Raw genomic sequence first — 14,537 nt, 5'->3', positions numbered from 1 at the left:
TGTGTCAGCTAACAAAATAAAAACGATACATCAAGTTTGGAAAACAACGATTCGTTAAAATGATGGCTGCTGGGCTAATGGATTACTTCTTCAGATATCTTTTCATTTTATTACGATGGCGAAATTCGACAGCAACATAAAAGGAAGGTATTAAATAATTACTTGTAAAAACAGAAAGCCGTAACAAACACTGAGGCCGTTTCATACCATCTTCAAAAAAAAAAAAGAAAAAACACACAGAAAACAAATACACACAGAGGGTGAATCGTAAGTCGAGGATGACAGACTTTGATCAAGCTTGGTTTCTTCCTTAAGTAATTCCCTTTCAACTAGACTCACAAGAGTCTTCCATTGACAATGAATTCAACAGGGAAAGCCTTATGAGTCATAGCAGAGGGGCTGGTTTAAAGGCATGACTGTAGATGTTAACAAAACAAAAGCCAGATCCTACCACATATTACCAAAAGACACTTCAGTTCTAATGTTGTATCATACCCACAAACAATATCAAAGGCCATCATTTATTATTTAAGAGTGAAAATTGTAATCCATTAAGCAAGACAACCTGAAAGACAGACAAAGTAATCATTAATGAGGTAGCTGGGATAAACCCTGCCAAGACGAGTTGGATAACACGAGTATCCGAGCAGAGGAGCAGAAAATGCTGGTGTTTTTGTAGATGGAGCTATTGAACGAGAGAACTTTCGGATACTCTCAGACTGTTACATAAAAACATGAAGAATGGTCTGAGCCGAGGCTGCAGGTGGAAAGCCTGCGCTGAACTGTGCCTTTGCGCTTTGCTGAACAATTATATTAGTTACTCAGCACAGCAGCAGCAAAAGACTATCCTCTGCCCCAGATTTTACCTCTTGGATGCTTGTTATAGGATGGCACTGGACACAAGGGACGATGGGGGGAAAGAAAAGAAACTAAAAACCACCTAGCCACATGCTGAGTGAGCCTCTTTTCTGTTTAAGATAAGTCAGAGTTTTCTCCTGGATGAAAGCACGGCGCAGACCTCTTCTGGGAGACGTTTTTTCACACTTCATAACAAACCTTTTTTGGGCCAATACACTGTCCTGAATCAGACACTTGCTCGTGTTCTCCATGAGTAAGCCAGGAGGAAAAAGAAAAGCTTCACTTTACTCTGAAATCATGCTTTTTGATCTGGTAAATCAGTGATTCTCAGCCCAGGGGTATTTTAGCTGTTAGGTGGGTGGAAAGCTCAACTAAATAACTCATAGAAGAAAAAGAAATTGTACTTTGATTCCACGTTATGGCAGCCATACATGCCCATTCCTACATACAGTGGGGCAAAAAAGTATTTAGTCAGCCACCGATTGTGCAAGTTCCCCCACTTAAAATGATGACAGAGGTCAGTAATTTGCACCAGAGGTACACTTCAACTGTGAGAGACAGAATGTGAAAAAAAAAAATCCATGAATTCACATGGTAGGATTTGTAAAGAATTTATTCGTAAATTAGGGTGGAAAATAAGTATTTGGTCACCTCAAACAAGGAAAATCTCTGGCTCTCACAGACCTGTAACGTCTTCTGTAAGAAGCTTTTCTGTCCCCCACTCGTTACCTGTATGAATGGCACCTGTTTGAACTCATCATCTGTATAAAAGACACCTGTCCACAGCCTCAAACAGTCAGACTCCAAACTCCGCCATGGCCAAGACCAAAGAGCTTTCGAAGGACACCAGGAAAAGTATTGTAGACCTGCACCAGACTGGGAAGAGTGAATCTACAATAGGCAAGCAGCTTGGTGTGAAAAAATCAACTGTGGGAGCAATCATCAGAAAATGGAAGACATACAAGACCACTGTTAATCTCCCTCGATCTGGGGCTCCACGCAAGATCTCATCCTGTGGGGTCAAAATGATCATGAGAACGGTGAGCAAAGATCCCAGAACCACACGGGGGGACCTGGTGAATGACGTGCAGAGAGCTGGGACCAAAGTAACAAAGGTCACCATCAGTAACACACTACAACGGCAGGGAATCAAATCCCGCAGTGCCAGACGTGTTCCGCTGCTGAAGCCAGTGCATGTCCAGGCCCGTCTGAAGTTTGCCAGAGAGCACATGGATGATACAGCAGAGGATTGGGAGAATGTCATGTGGTCAGATGAAACCAAAGTAGAACTTTTTGGTATAAACTCAACTCGTCGTGTTTGGAGGAAGAAGAATACTGAGTTGCATCCCAAGAACACCATACCTACTGTGAAGCATGGGGGTGGAAACATCATGCTATGGGGCTGTTTTTCTGCCAAGGGGACAGGACGACTGATCCGTGTTAAGGACAGAATGAATGGGGCCATGTATCGTGAGATTTTGAGCCAAAACCTCCTTCCATCAGTGAGAACTTTGAAGATGAAACGAGGCTGGGTCTTCCAACATGACAATGATCCAAAACACACCGCCCGGGCAACAAAGGAGTGGCTCCGTAAGAAGCATTTGAAAGTCCTGGAGTGGCCTAGCCAGTCTCCAGACCTCAACCCCATAGAAAATCTGTGGCGGGAGTTGAAAGTCCGTGTTGCTCGGCGACAGCCCCAAAACATCACTGCTCTCGAGAAGATCTGCATGGAGGAATGGGCCAAAATACCATCTACTGTGTGTGCACACCTGGTAAAGACCTATAGTAAACGTTTGACCTCTGTTATTGCCAACAAAGGTTATGTTACAAAGTATTGAGTTGTATTTTTGTTATTGACCAAATACTTATTTTCCACCCTGATTTACGAATAAATTCTTTACAAATCCTACCATGTGGATTCATGGATTTTTTTTTCACATTCTGTCTCTCACAGTTGAAGTGTACCTCTGGTGCAAATTACTGACCTCTGTCATCATTTTAGGTGGGGGAACTTGCACAATCGGTGGCTGACTAAATACTTTTTTGCCCCACTGTATATGTTTATATGATGATGCATGAGCTGTTTATTTGCTTCTCCATAATTTTCTCTTCCCGTAGTTCTGGTAAACTCTTGTTTTTCTCCAGAACTGTGCAGACTCTTTCAGATGTTTTCTCATAAATCCGTCTTGTTCTTGGGTGTAACCAGTGGATTGCATCTTGTTTCTCTTGACTAGACTCTAACAATGATACAACTACCTCCTCAAGAGTGTTTCTGACCGGGCTATGGAGGTCAAACACAGGAAGCAAAGATCTCTGTTACGCCTAATGAGGTATTATGTCTCATCTGGTCATGAAACTGCTGTCTGTCAACTGTCCGGTTACTTTGAAGGTTTTAAAAAAAAGTGAAACTGCATATAAGTAATAAATTCTAAATCCTTAACAGTTTATACATTTTTTTTGTTAAACCCCTTAAAAAAAAATCAATCACGTCTTGATTGACTGTGTTATATCCACTTTACGCTTTACACCCAATTTCAAATCCACTGTTGTGGTGTACAACAACATTGTCTGGCTGTCCAAAGACGTCATGACCTAACTGCTCATACAAAGAGCCATAAAAAGCATTTTGTTTTTAGTCCAATCATAAGAACAGAAAAAAGAAACCCCAGCAGTTAACTGTACATTTCAGATAAAGGAAAGACTGGAGCGATATAGCTCATTAAAACAACAATATTCAAGCTTTTCATTTGAACTTAATAAAGATAACTGAAACAGACACATGAAACTATTTCCAGGTATAAATGTTTTTTTCACTTGTCTCCCTGACAGGCCTTAGATCACTTGCTCATTCTGCAGGTCATATTTAAAAAGTTTTATACTTTAAACAGCAAAAGTAGAAACCAACCCGTAAAAATTGAAATATATAGAAGAGAAGATTGAGGCCATGAGCTCTCCATTAACACAAAGGTCTTACTGAGGTCTTTATGACCAGGAGGTCCTGCTTTCCAATCATGTTTTAATGGAGAGTGTTGCGTTAGTCCGTGCTGCAGGTAAAGAATTTCTCTGTCCCTAATTTGCGCTCGGTTAAATAAGCCTCTCGCTTCATTTTGAGGTAGCCTCTGAGGCTACCTCCATCTCGAACCACCGTCCCTTTAAGAGCATCAAGGAGCAGCGGCAGCAAATAACACACAACTTGCGTGTGCAGTGAGACATCCTGATACCTCAGTATCATAAACACCCGGATATATTAGAAGCATGTGCTGATTGAGGAAACGTTGTTTGGTAGGAGCTTCTAAGATATCCTGCGGGACCTCACTGGACTGTGTCTATATTTAGGTCATAGCGCTGCTAAAAGAAAAAAGAACAGGCACAGCTTCCACTAATGTGACTGAAGCAAGACTTTCAAACAGGTTTCATTCAAAGAGCTCACTGGGAGCACATGTGAGGCTGCCCACAGCACAGAGATATCGCCATGAGCCCGGACAGACGGTTTTTAACAAGACAGAATTCAAAACTTTGGGATCTGGTGAAATGTTGAATCAACTTATCCAAAGGAAGGAAATCTTAAAGGGTTACGTGCACTTGGCTTCTGTTCTCTCTGTCATTTCAAATATACCAAAGCAAAGGGAAAGAAGAGGGAGGTTGTAGTCTCATGTAGACATGACTTGACAATCTAAATACAAGCTCCATAGCTGAATGACAGCAAGAAAATGCCCATTAGCAACACACACACGGTGCAAAGACAATATGCATGCACAGCTGCCAGACCATGTGAAAGGAGGGGGGGGGGGAACAAAGGCACAAGACCTGCACACTGATCAAAGGCAAAATTAAAGATAACAAAAGCTTAACAGTTTATTAAATCTCTGGTGGTTCCTGCAACAGATAACATAATAAATGCTGGAAACAGTGCAAATGCTCTGTGTAATTAAATGCCTACCTAAAAACTGATAGTGTTAAAAAAAGAATCACTGATAGCATCATATTAATATATTAACCAGTCATTACTTCATATTTGCATATTTTCCTGTCTTTACGTTATTATGACACTAACTAGATTTAAACAACCATAAAAAAAAAATAAAAAAATAAAAAATAAAAAAAAAGAGTTATTCTATAAATTTATTAGAGACAAACAGATGTTGACAAGCAATAGCTAATTTCAGTTCAGTCTTACGAAGCACATCAGTCCCATTAGCTTCACACAAAAATCTGAAGGCAAAGCACTAAAACAAAATATGGGGAGCAAAATAAAAAATAAAAGTCTGTCCTACATTCACCTCTCTTTAAAATGGCTCAAATTATATTAACAATGAGCAGCAACAGCACTGACAGTCCAATACTCCATCCCTCATCTCTTCCTAAGAAAAATAACAGTCTCTTCTGAAGCTTAATGCTCCATGATGCTCAGAACCCAACAATGAAACCCTGGACCCAAAACAAAAGACTGAAAGGAGGTAAAATGCAAAGCACATACATGTAAGGTTGCAGAAAATGCAGAGTTGGATCTTTTCGAGGGTTTGCCAAAATGAGCTACCCCTCATACATTATACACAGTCGTATAAGTTTCTTGGAAGTGGTTCAGGCCTACCTTTCAACTGGGCTTTTCAGGCCACTAAAAACTACCTCAGGTATTCAATAAGGTCTATTGGATTTGTGTAAACATCTTTTGTAGACTCCCTCCTTATTATTTACCTTGAGTCCATCTGTGGCAACTGGAGGCTTGTCAGGGATATTTAACAGGCAACAACAGAGCTGAAGTACTTTAGTGCTGCTAAATTAATGATTAAATACTTTACCCATGTTTTTTAGATGTTTTTGAGTGTTGCAGAGTCCATTATTTTTGTTATGTTTTGGTTGCTTTTGGAAGAAAGCAACAAGACTCACATTTTCTTTGCTTGGCAAACCAATTTCTGAGATTTTACATGTCTATGGGTCATGTATGGCCTGAAGTAGGCTGAAAGGGTTCCACAGGTTTCAATTAAAGAGGAACTATGCAGCTGGGATGCAGTATGCCCATCAAGTTGGGCACTGGTATCGTGATCACACAGCTGCTTTTATTTATGTTCACCCTTAAGACTCTAGTAGCAGCTGCAGTATTTTCCCGAGCAACAGGCGTCACCACTCAGACAACAGTGCAATATCAGCGCTAATATAGGAAAGGAACAAAGTCAAAACCCAATAATTTTCCCCAAAAATTATTTCTTGAAAGTCTTATCTTTTCAAACTGTTGACCAGGGCTCTAGACTAACTTTTTGCCATGGTTGCACTGGTGTACCTGACTTTTTTTTAACCATTTAACCATTGCTTAACACCACAGTTTTACATGTTCACTTTATTAGAGGACAGGGGACACTTGGGCAGTGCATTTATCGCAGCATATAATGTGTTTTCTGGATACACTGTGCTTGTTCGGCGTTTCCATTCGAAACATATTAGCACCAGTCACAAACACAACGGTCTTTCCACACTCACGGCAGTAAAAGCAGTGCATCATTCTGTCAGCTTTACTGTATCTTAGCCAGGGAAACTGGTCAAGCCACTCGCTTTGAATACACGTTCCCCTTTTAACTTTCAGTGGGCTCTAGCTCGGAGTCGATCGTATGTGGCTCCTTATGTGATGTCGTCTCCGAACCAGTGTTAGACGTAACCTGATGGCTTAGTGTCACAGCACTGGCTATGAATTTCGGGCGGATCAAGCATTAACCTAATGAAAAAGTTATCAATCGTTCTTTTCAGTCCTTTCTCATTACCCACAGCTGCATCTACTTTTGTCGGACGAATCAGAGAGGTCCCGCACTTGACCATCTCTGATTGGTTTAGACCATGATATGCATAATGTGCATCTGTTGTTAACCACACGGAGACTTTCAGAGTTGCAGAGGCTTTTTTTTTTTTTTTTTACTCGAACAGCTGAGACCTAGGATTGTTTTTAATAGTCGTATCATTGAGAAATTAGGTTGCATGTGTGACTAAATTGGTCGCACTCTAGAGCCCTGTTGACATATCTCCCTCTGTATAATCTCTGAGGTTCTGTAGTGATGGTAGTAAAAACTGACACGAACGTGTCTGCAACCCTGCAGTCAAGAGGTATACCATCGGCAAAACAGCAGCTAGCAACAGCAGATGTGAGATCAATTTGACGTCAGCTTTGTCATCCGGTGCTCTTCCCAAGGTGGAGAATGTTGACTATGACAAAGTCTTGGAGGTATTCTCCTGAATTCTAAAGATGCTGTCAGTTCCTGACTACCTTTGTTTCATTTGTAATCCATGCATCTCTCTAAAGACTCGGGTTGAAACTAGTTGGTAAATATTGCTAGTTAGCTACAATTAGGGGCCTTGGGATAAAAATAATGAGGTCTCATAAAAGAAAACTTACATTCTAACCCAACAGAAACAAAAAGGAATTCTTCTATAACACAGAATGCAAACGATGCACATAAGAGTAGAAGTTAAGAAAATAAATTACCTTTGAAATGAGAGCACTATGGATCTTCTTCAGGATGTCGTCCATCTCCATCAGTTTGGGTTGGATGAGTGAGCTATACGGTCCACTCATATGACCAATGTGGTCCAGGCCTAGGTAGTGGAGGATTAAAATGTCCCAGTCATCTCTCTTTAAGGTGCTGTCCAAGTGACGGGTTACATTGTTGTCAACCTGGAAAGAAGGTGACGCACGTCTTTAGATACAAGATTTAAGTCATATTTAATTTAGGCTTGTTTTATTCAAAATTCATCTCCATACCAAGACTATCCTCATTAAATCTGAGCTAAGAGGAAATTTACCCAAACCTGTGGTACCCTTGATAAGTAAACATCCCTCCTATCAGGTAATGAGCTCAGAACCACCAAAATCCTACTATAAACAAGAACAGATTGCAAACAGTCCCACAGAAAATTGCCGCTAAGGCATATGGAGCTATTAGATGAGCAGTTTTGATGTGATGCTGGCTGATCAGCTGCCTTTATCCCTTGTATGACTTGAATCATTTTTATGTATCATTTCTAAAATTCATGTACCACATCAGCAACCAGGTGCTTTCATTCTTTCTTTTTTTTTCATATTAGCAGAAAATTACATTACATGACTTTTACAAGCAAACCCCAACGGCTCAACTCACACATACCTCAGTGTAGTCAGACACGAAAAAGGAAGTTGTGCCATCATATTCCATGAAGTGTTTTGGGAAAAGGCGCACCCAGGTGTCATCCCCGTAGAATACTATCCTCTTCCCTGCAGTTTTGGCTTGCCAAATGAGGTTGTCTTCCAACAGTGCAGGAGAATTTAGGTTCATTACCACATCAATGAAGCCTGGGATACTGCCAGTGGTAAGAGCCTGGGGAGGAATATGTTTTTGTCATTGTCCTTTGAACAATAATTGTCTTTTAATGGTGTTATACAACCTTACAGTTTCATCATATTAACCCCACTAATTAGGATTTGTGCTGCAGTACAGGGATTGGTTAAAAAATGTATACATTCATTAATTTATTTTATTATTAAGGTAAAAAAAAAAAAAAAAAAGTCAAATTTAAATGGCTACTACACTGATCTAACATTAGAAATTAAACCAATTCCCACATCACCAAACCAATCTTGCTACCACAAATGGAAAGTGAAAGCTGAATCAGGTAGACACATGATATTTATGAAGTATAGTTTCTACCGATTTCATCATGGAATCTGAAATAAAACAACATCGGCCTCCATTTGACTGACAACTATAACACAGCCTATTTTGGAAGCCAGGAAAAAGCTTGGTGCATCGTCGAGGGGGAAAGTACAAAGGCCTTGTCTTTATGCAGCGAAGTAGACAAGAGATTGTAGATGATGGCAGGAGACATTGTTATTTAACACCCCCCCCCTCCCCTCCATGTGCTGCCTGGAGCACTGCTCTGGATCCTCGGGGACACTCAAAAATCCAGACTAAAATGAGTAGTGACCAGGATTTATTATATGAGAAAAGCAAGACGGAGCTGTCAAGGGGTCCAGGGCCAGAAAATTCACTGTCATCTATTCATCTATATCGTCCCTTATTGTGTTTATGTATTCATCTGATCAACCCTGATCAGATGAGTCCACATCTGGGTATTTTGTTCAGTGCTTTTAGGGGTGTTTTTTTGCTTACAAGACATTTTCAGCAATTTATGCTATATCACTGTATAGGTGCCACTTCTCTATCGCAATCTATGGCTTCTACACAGGAAAACAAACCAAAGATGTCACACTTCAAAAAAATGGGGGTAGAAATGCATCAAGTATCATGCATCAATGTCACAAGATTCAAGCTTTTCTTTATTTTCAATCACGTTTTGAATACTAATGCCAGATGTGAATTTCTATGCCAATGCTGACACAAAGGTTTAGACTAATAATTTGGTGTTTCATGATTTTTTTTCTGTTAGCATATTCTACATTTTATTTTGTTCATCTTCATTAATAACCACAACACTCCTGGTTTAAAACCTATTTCATTATTCTTTAACATTCATTCAGTGCAAAATTGCATTCGAAACAACTGTGCAAAAGTCTTGAAAACCCCCTTATTTCTTAATATTGCAGTAGTGCAATGTTTCTATTGAAACATTTGCAAACATACATGGACACACAGTATATAAGGCAAAAACAAAATCTGAGAAATACTAACCAGGCTGAAAATCCATATTTGGTTATGCCCACCTTTATTCTTCAACAAAGTCTAAACTCTCTTACTGAGCTTTCTGGCTAAAAGTAGTCTTCAGGAATAGTTCTCCAGGCTTCTCGAGGGACATTGAAAGCTCTTCTTTGGATGTTGGCTGGGGAGGCCAATCCTTGACTGTGTGTTTTTCTATCCAGGTATACTTGGATACACACTGACAGTGAGCTGGGATTTTGTCATGATGAAAAATGAAGCTGTTGCCAATCGGACACTTTCCACATGGTATTGCATGGTGGATCAAAATCTGACCAGACTTTCCTGCATTAATAATTCATAATTAAAATAAGCGGAATTCACCAACATCCCCAGCACTACTGGTTAAAAGGCAGCTAGATTATAATGACAATTTTGAAACAAAATTTTCACAACTGGGTTCATCACTCCATCAGTCCCATTGCCACCAATTTTCACACCAGTTCTTAAGTAATTTCCCTTCCTTACGAATGACTTCTTGACCGACAACCTTCCACTGAGACCATTTCTGATGAGGCTTCAATGAACAGGTGACAGATCAAGTGAAGGGCCAGATGAATCTCTCAGTTTCTGTGTCGGGTCTTTGCTGGAGTTTTTCATATTACTTAAACAGCATTTGATAGTCATGTCGTTGAGCAGCTTTACAAACAAAAGATTCTTCTGAAAATTGTCAGGGATAGGGACTTGACTAAAAATGAGTGAAAAGCAGCCACAGTCCCCCCAAGAAAACCATCAAAACTTTGAAAGACCTTAAAAAAGCCTGAAGAACTACTACTCAATGCAACCTTTAAAAGATTACAAGGAATTCTGGAGCCTTCGAAGCAAAATACAAAGAAGTCACAGTGGTTTACGCCTTTTGCACATCCTTGTAAATAACAGCCACTTATGCATACCAATATCTTTTATGTTTTTTAAGAGAAATAATATTCTTCTTAAAATATTTTGTCTCCCTATTTAAAAATGACAAACTAATACACAAACTCTGGTACAAAGTAACCCACTAACAGCAGAAGCCTCTCAGTTGTTTCTGTTTATTCACAGGTGTAACAATTCCGAAACCCATCCTCTGAGCTCTGTTCCTGAGCTCAATTATTCACAACTTCCTTCCTTGCGATTGTTTTGCCTCTGCCAGCGCAGGTGCTTGTTTCAGGGGAGAGATGGATGCTTTCTGCTTCAAAAGCAGGCGTCTCTTTCAGTTTGTTCACTCTCAGGAAGGTCCCAAGTCTATTAATAGAGACAGCCTGACTAATGAAAACAGTGCCTTGGACATAAAAAAGGGCAAAAATGATAACACTGTTTGCAAGAACAAATGAAGGGACACAAAAGCATCTAGACGATTGCACAAGAAAGATCAGTTTGAAAGCTGTGCAGAAAAGTTCAGCTTAATTAGGCTACATCTTAAAATCCTTCTTGATGCCAAAACGGCATCGAGAAGCTGCCCGAATGAATCAGTGATTCATCAACGTACTAATTACTGTCCCACAGTATGTGTCTAGGCTTGCGATGCTACTGCGTAAATGTCAAATACAATATCAGTGGGGTATAGAGACACTCTCTGGCATAGTGATGAAAACTTGTCAAGGTGCCAAAATGCAGACGGAAGGGGGCTGCGATTCTGAGTCCTCGAGCCTGGAAGAAGATTTTTCAGTTTCCTCCTCAGTGCTTACTTTCTCTTGACTCGTGAAAGGAACACTTTCTACCATTAACCTGAAAATATCCAGAATTTCTCAGGCCTTATGACCAGATAATACATATGGAGTTTTAAAACAAAAGCAAAAACTATCATGCCTTGCTGTGTTCTTACTATCCCGGGAGATACCAGCCTTTGAAACACCCACAGCTGCTATGATTAACAGAATTCACTGTCCAAGTCCGGCATCTCAGTAATGTCCACTGACTGCTGTGCCAGTGGGAGCGTGGGGCTCTACCGGCCACATGTGAATGCAGGACTGGGGAGGGAAACTAATTTTCTCTGCTTGCGATGGTAAGAATGAGTAACTAAACTGGGGATCATCAAATTTTGTAAAAATGACCCCCATGATAGAGTTTTCCTTCGTAATAACAGTTTGTTTCCCACAAATAAAACACAACACACAAAAGAAAGAAGACTCTAAAACCTCACTGTGCACCAGACTTGAAGTCAACCATGCAATATATCTCCATGGAGATATACTGTTATATTATTAGAAACTGTGGAGGTAGTCGTGTGTAAATTAATGGCTGTGACACGGAGAGATTATGATTTAGGTTAGTTGGCTGTGTCATAGCAGTTAATTGGGTGCAATGCAGTGATAGTGGGCAGTAATAGGCAGTTGGTCTGTAATGCCACCTACTGGTGTGTCATCAAGCCTCGACGATGCAACAGAGCACTTTTTGTTTGGACAGCAGAACTTCTGAATCACTTCAAGGTTAAACTGACCAGCGTGGTGACCGCAAACAAATCTACACGTGCCTCTGGGCCCCGATGACTACATGCCTGTTTCTGTGTGACGCACCGGCTGCAGGGTGACAGCAGATGCCACTACACTAGGCTGTGTTTTTATAGTTTTCTATCGGCTCCTCAATGAAAAAGCCCAGTTTGAAAGGTAGATGCCAATCATTCAGGATGTAATTGTGGAGAGGTGTGTTGAAAAATAAAGCCACTACATTAAGCCCAAAATGCAAGGTGAGTTACCTTGAATCTAGAGTTACAGCCAAGCTCTCTAAAAAGTGATTAAGTGGCCTTTCTGCAGGACTGCAGATGAACCACAAATCAAACTTGCATGTTTCTGGGCAGCCGAAGGACGTGCCATCTTGAATTTTCCCGTCTCCTCCGTGTCCATACTACACACCTCTGCTGCAACGTAAACCCTTCACACACGCACTTCTAAATCTAAATTTCGAATTTACTCTTATTGATCTCCTGCTACAGCCGCCTGCTCCACCCCCTCTCTGGTCCTGTCAAGAAATCTTTTTTAAAAGGTTCAAATCTGGGACTGTTTTTCTAAGCTGTCTTTTCTCCCCATCGCTACCGCTTCCTTCTCTAAATCCGGGGATTATGGTGAAACATCTGTCTCCCTGCAAGTCCACCTCAATCTCGCTCCACTCTATCCTGTCAGCCTTCCTCCACATCACCAATGACATGCTCCATAACATCATAACCGGCTTGTTTTTTTTCGGGGTGTTTGTTCTCCTTTCTCTCACACATTTACAGAAAGTTTACTTTTTTCTGTTTAATTCACTTCTACCTCTAAGTATATTTTTACTTAGCAGATGTAATTGGCAACAGAGACATAGAGTAAAAGCATTCAAAACCCTGAATGTGAATTAGCAGATCAGCAGAACACCAACATCAATCATTCAATTAACAGAAAAAACCAGGACTTCATTAGTTTAGTCATCTGCACTTCCCTTTTGCCAAGAAAATCTATCCACCTGACAGGTGTAGTGTATCAAGATGCTGAATTAATAGCGTGGTTGCTGCACAGCTGTGTCTTCAGACGGTAATAATAAAGGTCGCTCTACATTTTGCAGTGTTATCACAGGGCACAGGGCCACAGATGATGCTGGTTTAGACGGAGGGTGCAGTTGGGATGCTGACTGCAGGAAAATGTGCAGATTTGTCAGCTTAATGTTTATTTCACAACCATAACCATGTAACCAAAGCAACCCAGGACCGCCACATCCAGCTTCTTCCCCAGCAGAAGCTGGATGTGGCGGTCCAGCCAACGGGACAGCTTTTTTGCACAATCAGAGAATTTCCTGCAAAACTCTCAGAAACTGCTAGTCTGCATGCTCATGGTCCTCACCAGTGATCACCTTTGACGGCAGCTATCATGTTAAGGAAGTGTTCGCTTCAAAGATGAATCCCCGGGGTGGGGGGTAGGGTGGGGTCATGTACTATCACTTAAAGTTGTAGCAGGATGATGTTCAACCCCACAGTACAAGGATCTGTACACAACCCTTTTGAAGTTGAATCCCAGTCCTTATATGGCCTGCCTACTCACTACACATGGCCCCCTTTGAGCACATTTGGGACACTTTTCAATGGGCATGTACAACAGCCTGTGCAACATCCTGTCAATTAAACTTCAGAAAGACAAGAGGAGTGGGCCAATATTCCACAGACTACAGTCTTGAAAGGATTGTCAAAGACCGGCCATAAGTACTCAAGAACTTACAGACTGTGGACTGAGTTCTTAAGTACTTAAGAGAACTAGTCAAAATTTTGAACTTCATATGAATGGACTGAGTTTGGTGACATTCAGTGCCAACATGCACAGATGTCTTCAGGAAAGGGGCTACAACTGCCACATTCCAAGGGTCAAACCACTCAATTAACAGAAAAGTACTCCATGACTTCATTAGTTTAGTCATCTAGTCTACAACGTCAGAAGTATCTTACCTAGGCTAAGAAGCCACTTCTGACTTGACTTCTTCTAAGAAAAAAACCGGAGTGCTGTCCAAAGTGCTCTTTCAGATAAAAGCAAATGTTGCATTCATTTGGAAATCAAGGTGTTCGAGTCGGAAAGAAGAGCGCAGAATCCATGGTCTTTGAAGTCCAGTGGAAACTTGTGCAGTCTTTGATGATTTGGGATGACATGTCCTCTGCTGGTGTTGGTGGTGGTTAGTCCACTGTGTTTTATCAAGTCCAAAGTCAGCACAGTCACCTACCAGGAGATTGTGGAGCACTTCATGCTTCAGTCTGATTTCTTTGTCCACAAGGACTTAGCATCTGCCAAACAGTTTGCCGAATAGGTTATTACTGAGCTTGACGGGAAAACCAATTCATCTGACCTGAAGCCCACGGAGAATCCATGGAGTACTGTAAAGTAGGAGATGAGAAACACCCGACCCCGAAATACAGACGAGCTGAAGACTTTTATCAAAGCAACCTGTGCTTCAGTAACACCTCAGCCTCCACGTCATAACACACCCATGCAATAATTTGTGTTAACGGAGGCCCAACCAGTGTTGAGTGTATGAACAAACTTGCTTGGACATTTCTTTATTATAAATCATTCATTG

General features: G+C 40.9%; 1 protein-coding gene and 1 long non-coding RNA gene across 2 annotated transcripts in view; both read right to left on the bottom strand.

Moving 5' to 3' along the window:
- Positions 1–14,537, bottom strand: part of pigg (phosphatidylinositol glycan anchor biosynthesis class G) — an 84,461-nt gene that overhangs the window by 65,881 nt on the left and 4,043 nt on the right. Inside the window, exons 3-4 of the mRNA XM_040015347.1 lie at positions 7,986–8,195; positions 7,328–7,516 (exon numbers count right to left, since the gene is read on the bottom strand). Of these exons, the coding sequence (XP_039871281.1) occupies positions 7,328–7,516; positions 7,986–8,195 (399 nt within the window). The remainder of the gene's footprint in view (positions 1–7,327; positions 7,517–7,985; positions 8,196–14,537) is intronic.
- LOC120723711 lies at positions 6,196–7,321 on the bottom strand. Its single transcript, XR_005693812.1, has 2 exons — positions 6,684–7,321; positions 6,196–6,485 (listed from the first exon to the last, which is right to left on the bottom strand). It is a non-coding gene; the product is annotated as an uncharacterized LOC120723711 (long non-coding RNA).

This window comes from Simochromis diagramma, unplaced genomic scaffold, assembly GCF_900408965.1.
Source record: "Simochromis diagramma unplaced genomic scaffold, fSimDia1.1 OVJJ01000685.1, whole genome shotgun sequence".
In the NCBI taxonomy this organism is placed as follows: domain Eukaryota; kingdom Metazoa; phylum Chordata; class Actinopteri; order Cichliformes; family Cichlidae; genus Simochromis; species Simochromis diagramma.
The sequence above is the reverse complement of the archived record's forward strand: the minus strand, read 5'-3'. Positions and strand labels throughout refer to the sequence as shown.